Source organism: Pseudorca crassidens, chromosome 15 (genome assembly GCF_039906515.1).
Source record: "Pseudorca crassidens isolate mPseCra1 chromosome 15, mPseCra1.hap1, whole genome shotgun sequence".
NCBI lineage: Eukaryota > Metazoa > Chordata > Mammalia > Artiodactyla > Delphinidae > Pseudorca > Pseudorca crassidens.
Window position 1 is genome coordinate 15112765 of NC_090310.1, and position 15027 is coordinate 15127791.

Sequence of the window (15027 nt, forward strand, 5' to 3'; positions counted from 1 at the left end):
CCGTCCCGGCTTGTCACCGTCTGTACAATCCTGCGCAGGTGGCCAGCTTTTCCTCAGGCGCATCTGACAGGTGAAGGACAGCCTGCGAGGGCTGAGTCTGAAGGTCCGGCTCCCGCCACAGGGCGGTGGCCTAGAACGCATCACGCATCACAGCCCGAGACAGTATAAGGGGCGGGGCGTCGCAACGCGAGGCACTCCCGCGCAGAGACACAGCACCTGTGTGACGTGGAATGTGTGTTTATGTAGGTAGAAAAAAGTGCACTGAGCAGTGAGGGGCGGGGAGAGGGACATCCTGGCCTGGCCTCGGATTCGTGGGAATTGCAAGGGCCCTCCTCCAGTCGGGGGGCTCCCTCAAGGCTGGGAATAAAGTGAAGGGCTCACGCGGGATCGCTTGCCAGTGTACGACCCACTTCGTGGGGCGCGTGGCCTTAGGATCGGCGGGGCTTTTTCTGAACTCGCCCATGGAGAACGTACAGTACCTTCGGGGCCTGTCCCTCCAGTGGGTGGGGCCTCACGGAGCTGGGCTGGGGGAGCCCCACGCTCTAAGAGCAAGGCCTTGGGGTCTGGAGAGCCCGGTCTTTTCGGGAAGGGCGAGGTTTGGGGGGCCGCGCTCTCCCAAAGGGGCGAGCCCGGCAGGCGGTCAGCCGAAGAGCTTGAGGAAGCAGGGCTGGCAGTAGGGCTTGCCCGCGCGCTCCTGGAAGGAGCCCTTGGTGAGCGGGCGCAGGCAGAAGGTGCAGGTGAAGTGGTCCGGATGGAAGCGGCGGCCCAGGGCCGACACGCATCGGCCGGTCACCGGGAGGCCACACGTGGCGCACAGCGACCCGCGCCGCGCGTGGAAATGGTTCTCGCACAGCGGACGGCCCTCGTGCTCAAAAAAGCTGCCTCCCGAGAAGGGCGCGAAGCATTCCTGGGGAAGGGCAACCGAGAAAGGATGGGTCAGCGCCGATCTCCAGACGAAATAACTTGCCCTACGAGCTGAATAACCCGACCCCAGTCCCAAGACCCCCCCGCAGCCCCCGCACTGCCCTCAAAGGCGAAGCCTCGCCTCCCCAGGACCCTGCTCTGAATAATCGCCCCGCCCCAGGCTCCAGTCCCGCCCCGCGCTGGTCTGTCCCTCCCAGCCACGCACCCTGCAGACAAAACAGTCTGGGTGCCAGAGTGCGCTGAGCGCCGAGATGTAGTTATCCAGAATGGGGCCTTGGCAGCCCTGGCAGCGCGGGGCGAAGAGCTGCAGGAAGTCTCGGCGGCAGTAGGGGCGGCCCTCCCGCTCGTGGAAACCTAGGAGCGGGAACCGAGTAGGAGGAAGGAAAAGAGTGCGCGGTGGCACCAGGAGCCCCACAAAATCTGAGTCTATGGGGCCAGGGGAGGTGGTAGGCCGAGAGGGATGGGGTCTGGGGCGGGAGCAGAGCGGGAACGGATGGGATGGGAACACACAGGTGGGACAGGTTGGGGCCAGGAGAGAGCAGGAGAAAATTCGCGGCCCCGAGGACTTCGGAGGTCGTAGTGCGCTGGCCCAAAGAGAGCAGGGCGGGATGTCAAGCGGACCCGCGGCTTTCAAGGTGGGAGTCAAGCTCTCACCCTCATCTCCGAAGGGCTCCCCGCAACTGACGCAGCAGAAATGCTCCGGGTGCCAGTGGGTGCCCAAGGCAGTAACCATCTTCTGCGGGGAATAAAAGGGAGCACTCAGTGTGGCCCTCAATTTCTACTCCCCTCCCTCTTCCGCCCTGAACCTAGGTGAGTGGGTTGAAGTACGAGTGTAAGGTGTGGGAGACCTAAGCAGGAACTTGGGAATCAAAGAGAGAGGGCGAAGTCTAAAGGGCCGTGGACGAGAACGAGGGACGGGGCTGGGGTGGGCGTGGGAATGGGAGAAGTGTAAGTGGATGAGGCCCATCCCACAGGCGCCTTGGGTGAGACAGAGGCGGGGCTCACGTGTCGGATGGGTTGATTGCAGAGGCCACATCGTGGGGAGAAGCGCTCGAAGTAGCACTCGGGACAGAAGGGAGCTCCATCCTTCTCGAAGAAGCTGCTGCCTCCCAGGGCTGTGGAACAGCCACCGCATACGAAGTGCTCAGGGTGCCAAGCACGGCCGAGCGCCGTCACCACCTGTGAGTTGGGGGGTGAGGCCTGGGTCAGAGTGGCCCTCGGGCTGCCATGTGCTCAGTGAGTCAAGGTTTGCGTAGCACTTTTCGAATCTTATCTCTGAGCAATCAGGATGAAGAATCTAACGTTAAAGTCACTCAGTCTGTAAGTGATGGAGACTCAACCCGTCTTCCAGCACAGTGCCTAGGGCCCAGCATACTTTAGGAACCCACAAAAATGTTGTAGTTTCTTTTAAAATTAGAAGAAAAAATGAGCTAGGAGAAGAATGACTTCATATATAATACTAATATATCCATCTTTATACCAACACAGTCATAAAATGCAATTTTTAATATATTTTATTAATGGAAGAAGGGGCCCATGAAGGTGAAAATGCTTAGGGCCCACGAAAGTCATAATGCCACCCTGCTTTGCTGAGATTGGAAATTCTAGGATGGTGGTAGGGTGCTTTATCTAGCAGGAGGAACTAGGTCAACCACTGGGCACCGTTACCAGTAACATCTGCTCAGTAATAAGCCAAGGACCGGAGCTCCCGAACCAGACAGGTGGGTGGAGCCAATGAGGCTTTTGTGAAGATTAATTGAGATGGGGGTTTGTAAAGGAGCTAGCGTAGAGCCTGGCACACGGTAGGACCAGAATAAATAATAACTGGATTGGAATTCTTACTCTGCCACTTACTTGCTGTGTGACTTGGGGCTTCAGTTTCCTCATCCGTAACATATGAACAACAATAATACCCCACTGGCCCTCAGTAAAGATGGGTCTGTGGGCCTCTACTCCCTTGTTCGCAGGGCTCCACTTACTTGCCCAGCAATGGGTTTATTGCAGGAGCCACAGAGGCCCTTGGCTTGGGTGGGAACGCCTCGGCGGCTGAGGTCAGACTGAAGCAGCCCCAGCATGGTGTCTAGGCTGCCTTTGCCAGCGGGCCCTGGTGGGGAGGAGGAGCCCTCATTCACGGAGCTTGGCACTGGTGGCTGGGTTGGCCCAGAGGCCGGAAGCTGCAGCGGAGAGGACAGGAGAGTTGAGTCAGCAAGGCAGCAGATGTGGGAGGGTCTAAAATGGGTTGAGAGCCACAAATCCACACTGGCCCACCCCTCACTCCCTGAGTGACTCACATGATTCTGGACACGGAAGTCAGAGAGTGAGGCCATCAGCCTATCTAGCTCCAGGGTGGCTGAGGTGGCCGAAGGCTTTGGGAGAACAGGGGATGGACTGGGAGGGCTGTGAAGAACACAACTTGTGTCAGCTTAGAGCCCCAGAGTAACGCTTCCTCCTGTAACTCAGGCATCCAGGACTGATCACCCCTCTCCCAGCCCTGCCAACTATGCCAAACTCACAGGCTGGGCCTTTTCTTGTCCTCAGATTGGTCCTCCTTCTGCTCTCCTGCAGTCTCCTTGCTAGATGGGAACTGAGACATTATTTCATCTGCAGAGAGGACAGAAGGGCACTGGACATGGGGCCATGCTCTAGCCTCCTTCCCAGGTAAGGCTTTAGCTGCTACTCTGGGAAGGCTATACCCACTTAGTGTCTGCCCTGCCCTGCCCCCCATCACATCAAACCCTGCCCCAATTACCCTGGTACCTGTGATGTTGAACTGAGTAGCGTTAAGTTCCTGAAGCAACCGGTCTAGCTCACAGAGACCCGTGCCCAAGACACCACAGGAAGAGGAGAATGGAGGGGCTGCAGGGGCCGCAGGCTTCGGGGACCGAGGCTTGCATACCGTGCTGGGAAACAGGGTGGGGGCCTGGGTTCAGGGGTGGGGAATACAAGACTGAGTCTCAATGGGCTCCCCCATCCCCCAGTACCCAGCCCCCTCACCTGTACAGATGATCCTTGTCCCCAGAGGCTCCTGAAGATTCCCCGGACCCCATCTATAGAGAAGGACATATGTGTGGGATGATAGGCCTGCGCCGCACCCACTCAGGCCTAGATTCCCTTTGCCCTTGCCAAACCTGGCCCTAGTGGTTGCCGCAGTCCCCAGCATCTGATCTCACCTGTGTCAGAGGAGACGTGAGGGGCTCTGGGGGCCGCTCTTTTAGAGCCCCTGACCTTGGCATGTGAGAGGTTGTGGTCTCCAGGTCAGAGAGCAGGGCATCTGCAGGGAGAGGCCGTCAGGGTGAGAGGTTGGGAGGTCAAGGTTAAGGCAGAGACAGGGCCTTAAGAGATCAGAGAACAAGTGTTCTAAGTGGGCAGTGTTTGAGGAAGACGGAGGCCAGTATTAGGAGCAGAGGTCAAGAATCAGAAGAAACACAAAGCCAGACCAAGGCAGAGATGTGGAAGGGCAGCAAGGACTATTTATGATCAGAACATTCCACATGGCTCATCCTGAGATTCATATACAAATTCAGCTACCTGATTCTTTTATTCTCCGAATCTTCCGTAATGCAGTCAAAAGTGGCTTTTTACTGGAGCCAAATTTGGCTTCACCCCAAATTGCTCAACTGGCTGTATGCCTGACACCAGCTTTCTGATTGGATGCTCTTTCTGCCACACCCCCTACACCTAAAGAGACCCCTCCCAGCCCTGGCCCACCTCCAGACGCCACTGGGCTCCACCCTATGCACCTCATTGGTGAGTCCGCTGGGACCTGCTTTCTGATTGGCTTATTCTTCACCGTACCAGTGCGCGTTACCCCAGCTGAGCAGCACCCCCTACTGCAGGGTGCTGGATCCTTTTCTCTCCCACGAAGGGCACAGCCTTCCAGCCCCAGTTCTAACAGACAGGGAGGATGAGATGCCTGGGTGCGCCTTCCTGCCCCAAAACCGACAGACAGATACACACACACACACACACACACACACACACACACACACACACACACACACACACTGCCCCCCAGGCCTGCATCCCCAGATCCGAATCCTTTGAACTCATTACCTTCCAGAATCTAGAAGTCCCTGACCCTTTACTCCGCATCTCTGAGCGCCTTGGTAGAACACTTAACCTCTCCCTGGCATCTTGGCACTCATCTATTATACTTTCTGCCCCAAGGACCTGACCCCTACCATACTTAAGGGCCCTTAACTCTTTCATTCCCAAAACCCTAGGGCAAGCCCATTTTCTTCTCCAGAACTTGATGTCATATTCTCCCTTCCCGTCTACTTTCCCAGTCCCTGGACCCAAGGTGCCTTTAACTCCTCCCTTCCCAAAGCTCCTGAGCCCAGACGCCGACAGGCGCTGCGCCTCCCTGCCCATCCGTCCGCAGCCAGTGATGGAGGAGTGGAGCGAGGGAAGAAGGGAGGGAGCAGCCAGTCTGGCAAAGGCAGGAAGGGAGAGGCAGGAAGGGGGACGTGGAGTCGGAAAGGAGGCGCCGGCAGAGACCAGAAGCGAGAAGACAGGAGGCAGGGATGGAGAGATGCCGGGAGTGCGAAGGGGGCGCCAGGATGGGGAAGCGGGTCCAGGCGGTGGGGAGGGACTGGGGACAAGGGGACCCGGGCCCCACTCACCCAGGTCCTCCATGACGGGGCGCGGGCAGACCTCGCGGGGCGAGCAGGGCGGGGGCCGTGTCCGGTGGGGGCGGGGGGCGGGGGGACGTCCGGGAGCTGGAGGCCCAGCCGTGACCATGTAAGGAAGCCGGGACCCGCTGGGATAGGGCTGGGGGGGGGGGCAATGAACGGGAGAACCCGGGGTGGGGGCCTGAAAGGGAGGGAGGGCCCCGGGCCCCGGCCCACTCAGGCCCAGCCTGCTTGCTTGCTGCGGAGACGGCCACACCCCAGCCTTGGCCTCAGCTGCCGGAAGCCCCCCGCGGCCAGAGCCAAAGTAAGAAAGTGGCTCTTGCAGACTAAGCTGGGGATCCTCTGCCCGGGAGACCCTTAGACACACACTGAGGTCCCCAAGCCCACCGCCACCCCAAAACTAGCACCCTGAGTCCTAGACAGAGCTCCTCTCCCACCCAGGCTGTTCCTGGGAGCCTGCTCCAGACAGAGTCTTGGGGTTGGAGGTGGGAGTGATGTTCTAAGGATCAGTCAGATCCCAGGTTCAGAGACCTTCCCTTAGAGACCGTGACAATGACATAAACAGAGATCCCAAAGGGCACGCAAACTAGATACAAAGAAATCTTTCAGAGACAGAGACACACAATGAATCCACCCACAGACTCTAAGTCATAGTGTTGGAAACGGATATACAGACACAGGTAAACAGAAACCAAGGCCCCAGCCCCACACAGACTCAGGGGAAACACTCCCAGGCAGCCAGCCCCAGCCAGCCGTCCCCAGCACTGAGATGAGCCAGACCTGTCCCAAAAGAGCCCTTTCCCAAGATACTGCTGAACATAGCGAAGAAAGCAAGACACAGACTCCAGCCACAAAGGAACAAGAGGCCTTCCCTGGACTGAGACCCTGAGAAATCAAGTCGGAAACGAGAAACTCTAGAGATAGGTGTGGACAGACACAACAAGTGTGGCTGCAGCCACTGGACTGTGGGTCTCAACCCAGACCTGAGTCCAGATGTGAGCACTGGAATGGGGGCAGGGGGTTCCTCAACCCAGCAGTAAATCAGAACCTGGGAGCTTTTTTCAAAATACTGATGCCCAAGTCACCCTCCCCTCAGTCCAATTCAGTCAGAAAGGGCCCAGGCATCAGTATTTTTAAAAAGCTCTCTGTGGACTTCCCTGGCAGTCCAGTGGTTAGGACTCCATGCTTCCACTGCAGAGGGCATGGGTTGGATCCCTGGTCAGGGAACTAAGATACTGCATGCAGATCCCATATGCCACGTGTCACAAAAAAAAAAAAAAAAAAAAAAGACAGAGAAATGAATAGATCCTTATATAAATATTTATATAATACATTAGCGGGAAAAAAAAAAAGCTCTCTGTGTGGTTTTAAGGCACAGCCTGAGAACAGAGACCTGGACACTCCCTGAGGCACAGAGGCAGCACGGGGCAACCTTAGCTCCCCAGAAGCTAGCAGACAAGCCCAGTCCAGACACTGTCCTCAAAGTCAGGCTGCCACCTAAGTGGCCAGTGATCTGGGAGCCAGATTATGGAGACCCTGCCTGGACGACCAAAGCAACGCAAGCGCTTTCCTCACCTGAATGCCAGCCTAGGGCTCCAGCTCCCTCTGGGCACGACTAAGGGCCTCAGGGCCTTGAAGAACACAGTAGGTCTTCCCTCAGAAAAATGGCAGGACAGTTGGCCCAAGATATGAAAATGGATCCAGAGACTAAAGACCCACGATGGGTGAAGGGAACTGAGGAAACCATAATGCCAAGGTCTTGGATGTACATCCCCACTCTCACATCCCCTCAGCACAACCCTCTTAGTCCTGATCAAGGTCTGTGTCTAGCTGGGTGGCTATCTGAGCAATGAAGTAGCCTCAGCAGGAAGCAGGCTTCCCCTGGGGCCTAAAACCACATCCTCAGAAGCAGCCTGGGAACTCAACCATATCCCAGGGCTCCAGGAACCAGCGCATAATTACTTATTAAACTCCTGGGCTTCCCTGGTGGCGCAGTGGTTAAGAATCTGCCTGCCAATGCAGGGGACACGGGTTTGAGCCCTGGTCCGGGAAGATCCCACATGCCACGGAGCAACTAGACCCGTGCACCACAACTACCGAGCCTGTACTCTAGATCCCATGAGCCACAACTACTGAAGCCTGCGCGCCTAGAGCCCGCACTCCGCAACAAGAGAAGCCACCGCAATGAGAGGCCCGTGCACCACAACGAAGAGGAACCCCCGCTCGCCGCAACTAGAGAAAGCCCGTGCGCAGCAACGAAGACCCAATGCAACCAAAAATAAGTAAATAAAAAATTTAGAAAACAACTCCTATAGGCCAAGGGTGGCCTGTATTGAGACACAGAAACCGCGACAGGACCCTACTTGATGGGTGAAGGGGTTGGGGTACCACCACAGGAAGGTAAGCAGAGACACCACACGACAGGGGTAGCCAGCTCCAAAGTGTTTAATTCCAACTCCAGAAAGCTGAGCCAGGCCAAGTGCCTGGGGCCGTGGGCGGTCCTCCATCTTGTGGGCCCCATGCCTCGCCTTGGCTTCTCACTCTTGAGCCTTCAGATCATCAGCCCGGGGTCTCGGTCCACGCTGTCATTGGTCCTTGACGGGGACCCCTTCTGCTCGGCCTCCTCCTGTGCCGCTCTGAGGGAGAACTCCTCACAGATAACTCATCCTCGGGTCTCCTCCCAGGGGACATCAACCGTCGAGGCTGGGACCCTCGCCCCCCAATTCTACCCCCATCATCACAGCCAGGAAGGCCTCAGTTAGGGGCCCCGCCTCGTCGCCTGCTGCCTCCACAAGCCCCACCAGGGCCAGGGCCCGCTTCCGTGGGCACTGCCCCGGCCCCAGGATCCAGCGAGCGCAGTGGGCAGCCAGCCGGGGCCGGCCCAGGCGGAAGACCTCACCCACTGACTCTGGGCCGCCCTGGGGTCCCAGGTGGATGCGGCCCACGGCTTCTTCCAGCTCCTCCTCCAGCCCGGGCAGCAGGAAACGGCCAGCAGCTTCCAGGGCTTCCTCAGCCTCTGAGCCCAGCAGGCGCTGGCCCGGCGGAGGGACGGGCCCCAGGGCAGCTCTGCAGCCCCGGCAGCCGTGCAAGTAATGCAGGACAGGCCAGGCTGCGCTGGGTGACAGACCCCGCAGTGGCACTAGGTCCATGTGGGCTTCGGCAAAGCTGCCAGCTAGCAGGGCCCGAAAAAAGGGGGAGGCGGTTGCTGAGGCCGCTCGCTGGGCAGGGAGCTGGAGGCCTGAGTCCAGCAGGAAGTGGAGGTCAGGGGCCGCCGTGGGGGCGGGGCCCAGCAGAGGCTCATAGAGGCAAGGGGAGGGCGGGTCCAGGTCCAAGGGGATTGCAGGTAGGAGGGCCGGGCTCACAGTGGGAGACACCAGGCCTTGGAGGCAGGAAAGGGAGTCCGCAGCAAAGAAGAGGAAGAGCGGGTGTGGAGCTGGCCGAGTGAGCGCTGAGAGGAGGAGACGGAGGCCGCCCTGGTCCAGAAGCAGCCGGCGCCACAGAGAGGGCTTCCTTCGGGGAGAAAAGAGAACCTTTCAGAAGGTGGGAAAGGGCGGGGCTGGGGAACAGCAACCTTGCTCCCCCCACCCCTGCGAGGCACCCACGCCTCCCTCACCGACAGATGAAGGGCAGGGTGAGTGCGCAGGCCACGCGGTCCTCAGGGCTCCCGGAGAGCAGCAGGTGAGTGAGGGCACCCACTCCAAAGGGCGATTCGGCCTGCACGGTCAGGTTCTGCAGCAGCATCTCACCTGCCGGTGTGGGCAGAGCAGGTCAGGTTGGGAGCTGGTATCCAAGATGGCGGTGGGATGGGCAAGACAGGCCTCTGGGTCCCCGAAAGGAACGGGGGCGAACAACCCCGGGGCAAGGAAGAGGGGGATGACTGAAGGCCCTGGAGGGATGGGGTCTGGACACTAGGAACTGGAGGTCAAGGGCAAGAACGGGGAGTGAGATGGTCAGGGAGTGAGTCTGGGCCCTCAAGGACTGAAACAGGGCACAGAAGCCCCGGCAGTCCCTGGCAGGGCTGGAAGGGGTGGTGGGGCCTGGGAGGACATGGTGCCCGAGCCTGGGTTCACCATCAGTGGGCCCAGTGGTAGTCAAGGACAGTGCAGGAGTCAGGACAACGCGGAACCAAGAAGACACTGGGTAAGGAGACGAAGACAGGCACAATTCTAAGCTGTTCGGGCCAAGCCCAGTGCTGGGGTCTCTGGGCCCCAAGGCTCGGGCAGAGGCTGAAGAACTCTGCGTGTGGGGACAGTGGAGCAGAAAGGAGTCCCTCCCCGCCACCACCTAGTGGCTGAGGTTGTCCAAACGGTGGGCGGTGGGCAGAGGAGGGCAGTGAGACAGCGGGTGAGCTGCAGGGCGCACGGAAGGCATGCAGGGGCGCGTGGCCTCACACGTGGGCAGGGAGGCGCGCGGGTACCCACCCAGCTCCCGGTGCTGGTGCTGGCTGCGACGAGCGGGCCGGGCGCGCAGCGCGGGCCAGTCGTCGGGGGCGACGCCGAGCACGAGCCAGGCGCGCAGCAGCGCCGCCCCGTAGCTGCGCACGAAGGCCTCGAGGCAGGCGGGGTTGCAGGTGAGCCGCGCCAAGATGCGCAGCGCGCGGGGGCTGGGCGAGCCCGGCGCGCCCGTCACGTAGGCCAGCAGGCCGCACAGGGCCTGGCCGGTCACCAGCGCCCCGCTGGGGTCGGGAGCCTGGGAGAAGCGCGACAGCAGCAGCAGCGCTGGCCCCTCGCGGCTCCAGGGCTCCTCGGGGGCAGTGGCGGCGGGGCTGCGGCCGGGCGGGCGCAGGGCGCGGGGCGTCCGCAGCGAGGTCGGGCCCAGGGAGGGGCTGGCCCGACTGGCCGGCTCTGGCGGCGGCGGACAGCGCTCTGGGGACCAGTCGGGAGAGATGTCGCCCGGGCCCGCAGCATAGCCCTCGGAGATCAGCCAGGACCTGCCGAGGGAGAAAGAGGGAATGGAACCCAGAGCCGAGGGGAGGGGGCAGGGCCAAAAGATCGGTTGTGCAAAAAAGAGGTGACAGAGGCCAGGAGAGAGGGTGGGCCCGAGCGGGGGACAGGGAAAAAGGGAGGTAGGGGCAAACCCCAGCTCATTCAGCGATTACTGATTCCTGTTGTGTGCTAAGCCCCGTTTCAGATGCTGGGGAGAAGCAGTGAGCAAAAGGTCCTGCCTGCTAGACTCTATATTCTAGTGAGGAGAAACAGATAACAAAATAAGAAACCACAAGGTATGTTAGTGTGCAATTAGTGTGGTGTGAAGTGATGCATACGGAGCAAAGTAAAAGGGAACAGAAAAGAGCCCAGGGAGGGGAGAGCTGACATTTTAAAATTGGGTGCTGATGAGGGTGAGATCTAATCAAGGCATCTTGGAGGAAGAGTGCCCTAGGCACAGGGAACAATAACCAAAGAGGCCCTGATATGGTACTTATCTGCCAGGTCCAAAAACTAGCTAGAAGGCCAGTGTGTAAGAGTATCGTGGGCACCAGGAAAGCAGTGGGAAATGAGGTCAGGAGTTCACAGAGGCTGACGTTTACTGAGCGCTGCTTAGTGCCAGGTCAGGTGCAAAGTGCCCTCATTTGATCTTTACAACTCTATGGGGTAGGTATGCATTAGCCTTCGTTCTACTAACAAGGAATCCGATGCTCAGAGAAGTTAATTAACTTTCCTGAGATGACTCAGCTTGTAGGTGGTGGTACCAGAATAAGAACTTAGATGCCAGAACGTATCATCAGAACCAGTGCACATACTACCTTCCAGGGAACCTGTCTGGGCCCCAAAGTTCAGAGGTGCTGGGGTGGAGCCAAGGTCAAAGGTGGCCCCAAGGGAAAAGAGGTGTATTTAATGCGGACTGGAAAGTGGTTGTGTTCAGTGAGAACAAGGAATTAGGAATCAGAGTCAATAAAAGTCTTACCGAGACAGAACGGGCGGAGAGTGAGGGTAGTGAAGAGACTCTACCCCACAGCATCAGGTGGGAACTCACCTGAGGCTTTGGAAGCTTCCGGCCTCTGCCCGCTCAGGAGTCCTCTCCTCAGGGAAGTCCCAGGAAGCAGCTTCTCTTCCCTCTTCTTCCTCATCACCAGCCTCACCACACAGTTGCCCAGCCAGGAGAGGTACAAGTCCCAGAGCCTGCAGCCGGCCCAGGGCCCCAGTATCATAGAGGAAGCCCACGAGGGCTGCCACAACACGAGGGTGCCAGGCGCTGGCGCGAGGATCCCGCAGCAGGCCCATCAGCAGCTCCAAACCACCAGCATCCCGCAGTCGGGCCCGGTTGATAGCCTCCCGGCACAGCAGACACACGGCCCGCACCAGGGGCTGCTGGGAGGCTGGGCTAGCCCCGCTGGGGTCGCGGCGCCGCCGGAGTTCACCTAGTAGCACCTCCACAGCACCAGCGTTGCCCAGCGCAGGCCTTACCAGGCCCTGGGCGCACAGATTGGCAAGGATCAGGATGGCTGCCTCACGCACTGCTCTTTTGGGGTGGGACGCCAGGCTGACCAGTGGGCCTAGTCCTCCACCCAGACTTAGCTGCTCAGCACAGGCCCGGGAGCAGCCTCGACTCAGCTCCAGGAGGGCACGGACTAAGGCCAAGGTCAGCGCAGGGTCTGGGGCAGCGGCCAGAAGCTCGGCCAGCGGGCGCACCACTCCCTGCTTTGCCAGGGCCAGGCGGTGCTGGGGTGAGTCCGCCAGGTTGCGGAGGGCACGAACCACACTCTGGCGGCACTGTGAGTCCTGGCAGGCCGTCAGGCCCTCAACAAGCAGGGGAACAGCACCTGCAGAGGGAAGAAGACAGAAGGTGAGTGAGGACAGACACCCAAGCCCCTCTCCCACCCCCAAGCCCTGGGTGGCTCCACCCTCAGAGCCTGCTCACCAGCAGAGTGGATGTCCCCACAGCTCTCAGGTTCCATGGCTAAGTTCCCCAGAGCACGGGCCGTTCGGTTCTGGATGCTGTCTGTCTTCACACACTGAAGAATAGTCACTGCAAGAGGGTTTGGCCTCTTGAGGTTTCTACCCCTTCTTGTCTCTCTCATTAATCACCTCAAGAACGTCGCCTGAGAGAGTCAGGGAAGGCCTCCAGAAAAGGCCTAACACTTGTGGGGGCTGGAAGGTTAGATAGGTAGGTATTTGCTAGAAGGATGGTGGATGGGAGTGTTACAGGGCATTTCAGGTTTCGAAGTAACCTTTGCAAAGGCCCAGAGGTGAGATCTAGTGTTTATGCTATGACTTCATGAAGGGCCTTGATCAGGCCAAGGGCTCAGGTCTTGAATGTGAGGGCACTGGGAGCCACACAGCGTTTTAAGAATGGAAGTGACATGATAAAATCTGGCAGCCATGGGGAGAATGGATTACAGGGGGAAAGAATAAGGCAGGGGGAGCAACATGGAGGCTGTTGCAATAGTGAGAAGACGGCTTGACCCAAGTCAGCTACCAGCACAGCCCAGCACAGTCTCTGGGCACGTGATGGAAGAAGGCAAAGAAGTGGATGGATTCAGGAGATATTTAAAATACAAAACAGTGAATGAGGACTTATTAATGTGCCAGGCCTCTTGTCAATGAAAATTTTAAATATATTAATGTTTTATTTTATCAAAAAAATTAAGATTTCATCAAAATAGGCATAATTTCATAGCTGGCAATGAAGTGTAAACTGTGTTCACAACATTGCCACTAGGAGGCGCCAATTTAGCTGGTAAACAGAAAAGCTTGCTATCTTTTGTTAGGATTTGTTCTTTTTTAAAAAAATTGAAGTGTAGTTAATGTACAGTATTAAATAAGTTTCAGGTGTACAATACAGTGATTCGCAAATTTTAAAGGTTACACTCCATTTATAGTTATTATAAAATATTGGCTTAGAATTTGTTCTTTTTTTTTCTGGCTGTGCCACAAGGCTTGCGGAATCTTAGTTCCCCGACCAGGGATCAGAACCCAGGCCCCAGGAGTGAAAGTGCCAAGTCTTAACCACTGGACGCCAGGGAATTCCCAGGATTTGTTCTCACTGTGCTAGTTTTTAATAACTAGAAGTACCCAGTCCAGACTCAGATATCTGTGTTCTATCTTTGTATTTCATTTTCTCCCTATTCCAGTGTTTTGAGGTAGCTATTACTCCATTTTACAATCCTAGCCTCGGATGGGTCTAGGTGACTGCAGAGCCCACATTTTCAACCACTACACTTTCTGACCCCCAGCTCATCAAATGGGATTTCAGAGCCCTGCACAAGGCTGGACACAGTAGGCACTGAGTGCCTGCTATGAACATAAATGGAGAGTAAGAATCATTTGAAAGAGTCATCAAATAACCCTTTGGCCTCCACCAGCCCAGATGCGAGAGAGGTGCTCTACAACCAATACCCAGGTAATTGGCATCTGATCTAAGAGGGCTAGGGTATAATTTATAGAGAGAGCAGTGACGTCACGGGTCATGACATCATGAGAGCTGCGGGCGCTGCGCCGTCAGAAAGCACGATCTTCCAGGCTACAACACAAAGAACTCAAGACTCCGCCCAGGCCCAGACACAGACAGAGGTGTGGGTAGAATCCTTCTAGGAAATGGGGGCGGAGCACTTACCCAAAGGGATAATGCCTCCGAGTCTGCGCACTTCAGCCCGGCACTCCCCTTCCGTACAACAGTTGGCTAGGATGCTGAGCGCCAAGTCCAGCGTCTTGCGCAGGCGCGCTGGTGGCGAGGGCGTCGATGACGACACAGCAGAGGGGGCGGGGCCCGGAGAAGGGGCGGGGCCAGAAGCCGCTGACTCGACAGACGAGGGGGCGGAGCCTGGGCCAGCCTGGGAAGGGGCGGGACCCGCTGCAGCCGCTCGCCGTAGCACCGCGAGAAGGGGGCGGAGCCCGCCGCGTGCCCGGAAGCGTTCGATTCCCCCAGCTGCCTTGACGTGGCGCGTACGGAGGGCTAAGAGCGCACGGCCCAAGGGTGCCTCGTTGGTAGCTGTGTCCTTTCTCCCACCTAGACCCTCCCCGGCCGCCGCCGTGAGCTGCGCGAGGCAGAATGAGAGCGAGTCCGCGGGGCTTAGCTTCGCAGCCGCCATCTTGGCTCAGGCCTAAGGCTCCGCCCTTCTCCTCGCCGCTCATCCTAGGGAGCGGAACTGGAAGAGAAGGACGTGGCCATGCACCTCCTCTCTGACGCTTTTTAAATAGCGCCGCCGCAGTTGTCATGCGAGTCGGAAGTTGTAGTTCTCGATCCCGGTGCTCTGGCTTGCACAGTTGCAGAAGGCATGTTGAGAGTAGTGGTTATCTAATCGTAGTGCGAGCCCCAGAGGCGCGTGCGGCGCATGCTGGGTTATGTAGTCCGCGCCAAGCTTAAGACGCCTAGCTTAGGATGGATGGGAAACTCTCTCAAGGGACTCGGGTGGGCCGGTGCCTCTGGAGAACCCAGACATCCGATCATGGAGTTTCAGTACAGTGCTGCTCCAGGTGACTTGTCTACTCTGCCCCCAGCGTGTCCTTGGCAGCAACAGCCTTTTCCTTCAGGC

General features: G+C 58.1%; 2 protein-coding genes across 5 annotated transcripts; both read right to left on the reverse strand.

Moving 5' to 3' along the window:
• Positions 1-221: 221 nt before the first annotated feature.
• TGFB1I1 (transforming growth factor beta 1 induced transcript 1) lies at positions 222-5671 on the reverse strand. 4 transcript variants are annotated; one of them, XM_067706062.1, is made up of 11 exons: positions 5547-5671; positions 4095-4195; positions 3919-3971; positions 3682-3824; positions 3438-3525; positions 3216-3321; positions 2904-3098; positions 1930-2103; positions 1579-1660; positions 1130-1278; positions 222-907 (listed from the first exon to the last, which is right to left on the reverse strand). In XM_067706062.1, exons 1-11 carry the CDS (start codon positions 5662-5664, stop codon positions 641-643), a joined length of 1476 nt encoding a protein of 491 aa, XP_067562163.1. In that variant the 5' UTR covers positions 5665-5671; the 3' UTR covers positions 222-640. The 4 variants fall into 4 exon arrangements, with proteins under 4 accessions (XP_067562163.1, XP_067562164.1, XP_067562166.1 ...); XM_067706063.1 differs by having other exon boundaries at positions 4095-4256; positions 5547-5664; XM_067706065.1 differs by lacking the exon at positions 5547-5671 and adding an exon at positions 4978-5398.
• A 2311-nt stretch (positions 5672-7982) lies between these two features.
• ARMC5 (armadillo repeat containing 5) lies at positions 7983-14583 on the reverse strand. The gene is made up of 6 exons (XM_067706047.1): positions 14109-14583; positions 12414-12521; positions 11529-12315; positions 9977-10485; positions 9169-9301; positions 7983-9065 (listed from the first exon to the last, which is right to left on the reverse strand). The coding sequence occupies exons 1-6, from the start codon at positions 14581-14583 to the stop codon at positions 8246-8248; spliced, it is 2832 nt and encodes a 943-aa protein (XP_067562148.1). The 3' UTR covers positions 7983-8245.
• Between the last annotated feature and the right edge of the window lie 444 nt (positions 14584-15027).

Excerpts from the sequence above, each read along its gene's own strand:
- TGFB1I1 (XM_067706062.1), bottom strand. The coding sequence starts at position 5,664 with ATGGTCACGGCTGGGCCTCCAGCTCCCGGACGTCCCCCCGCCCCCCGC. Across the intron at positions 3,825-3,918 it reads GACAAGGATCATCTGTACAG|CACGGTATGCAAGCCTCGGT; the intron begins GTGAGGGGGCTG and ends CCTGTTTCCCAG. Across the intron at positions 3,322-3,437 it reads GACAAGAAAAGGCCCAGCCT|CCCTCCCAGTCCATCCCCTG; the intron begins GTGAGTTTGGCA and ends TGTTCTTCACAG.
- ARMC5 (XM_067706047.1), bottom strand. The coding sequence starts at position 14,583 with ATGGCGGCTGCGAAGCTAAGCCCCGCGGACTCGCTCTCATTCTGCCTC. Across the intron at positions 12,522-14,108 it reads CGGAGGCATTATCCCTTTGG|TGACTATTCTTCAGTGTGTG; the intron begins GTAAGTGCTCCG and ends ACCCTCTTGCAG. Across the intron at positions 10,486-11,528 it reads GGAAGCTTCCAAAGCCTCAG|GTCCTGGCTGATCTCCGAGG; the intron begins GTGAGTTCCCAC and ends CTCCCTCGGCAG.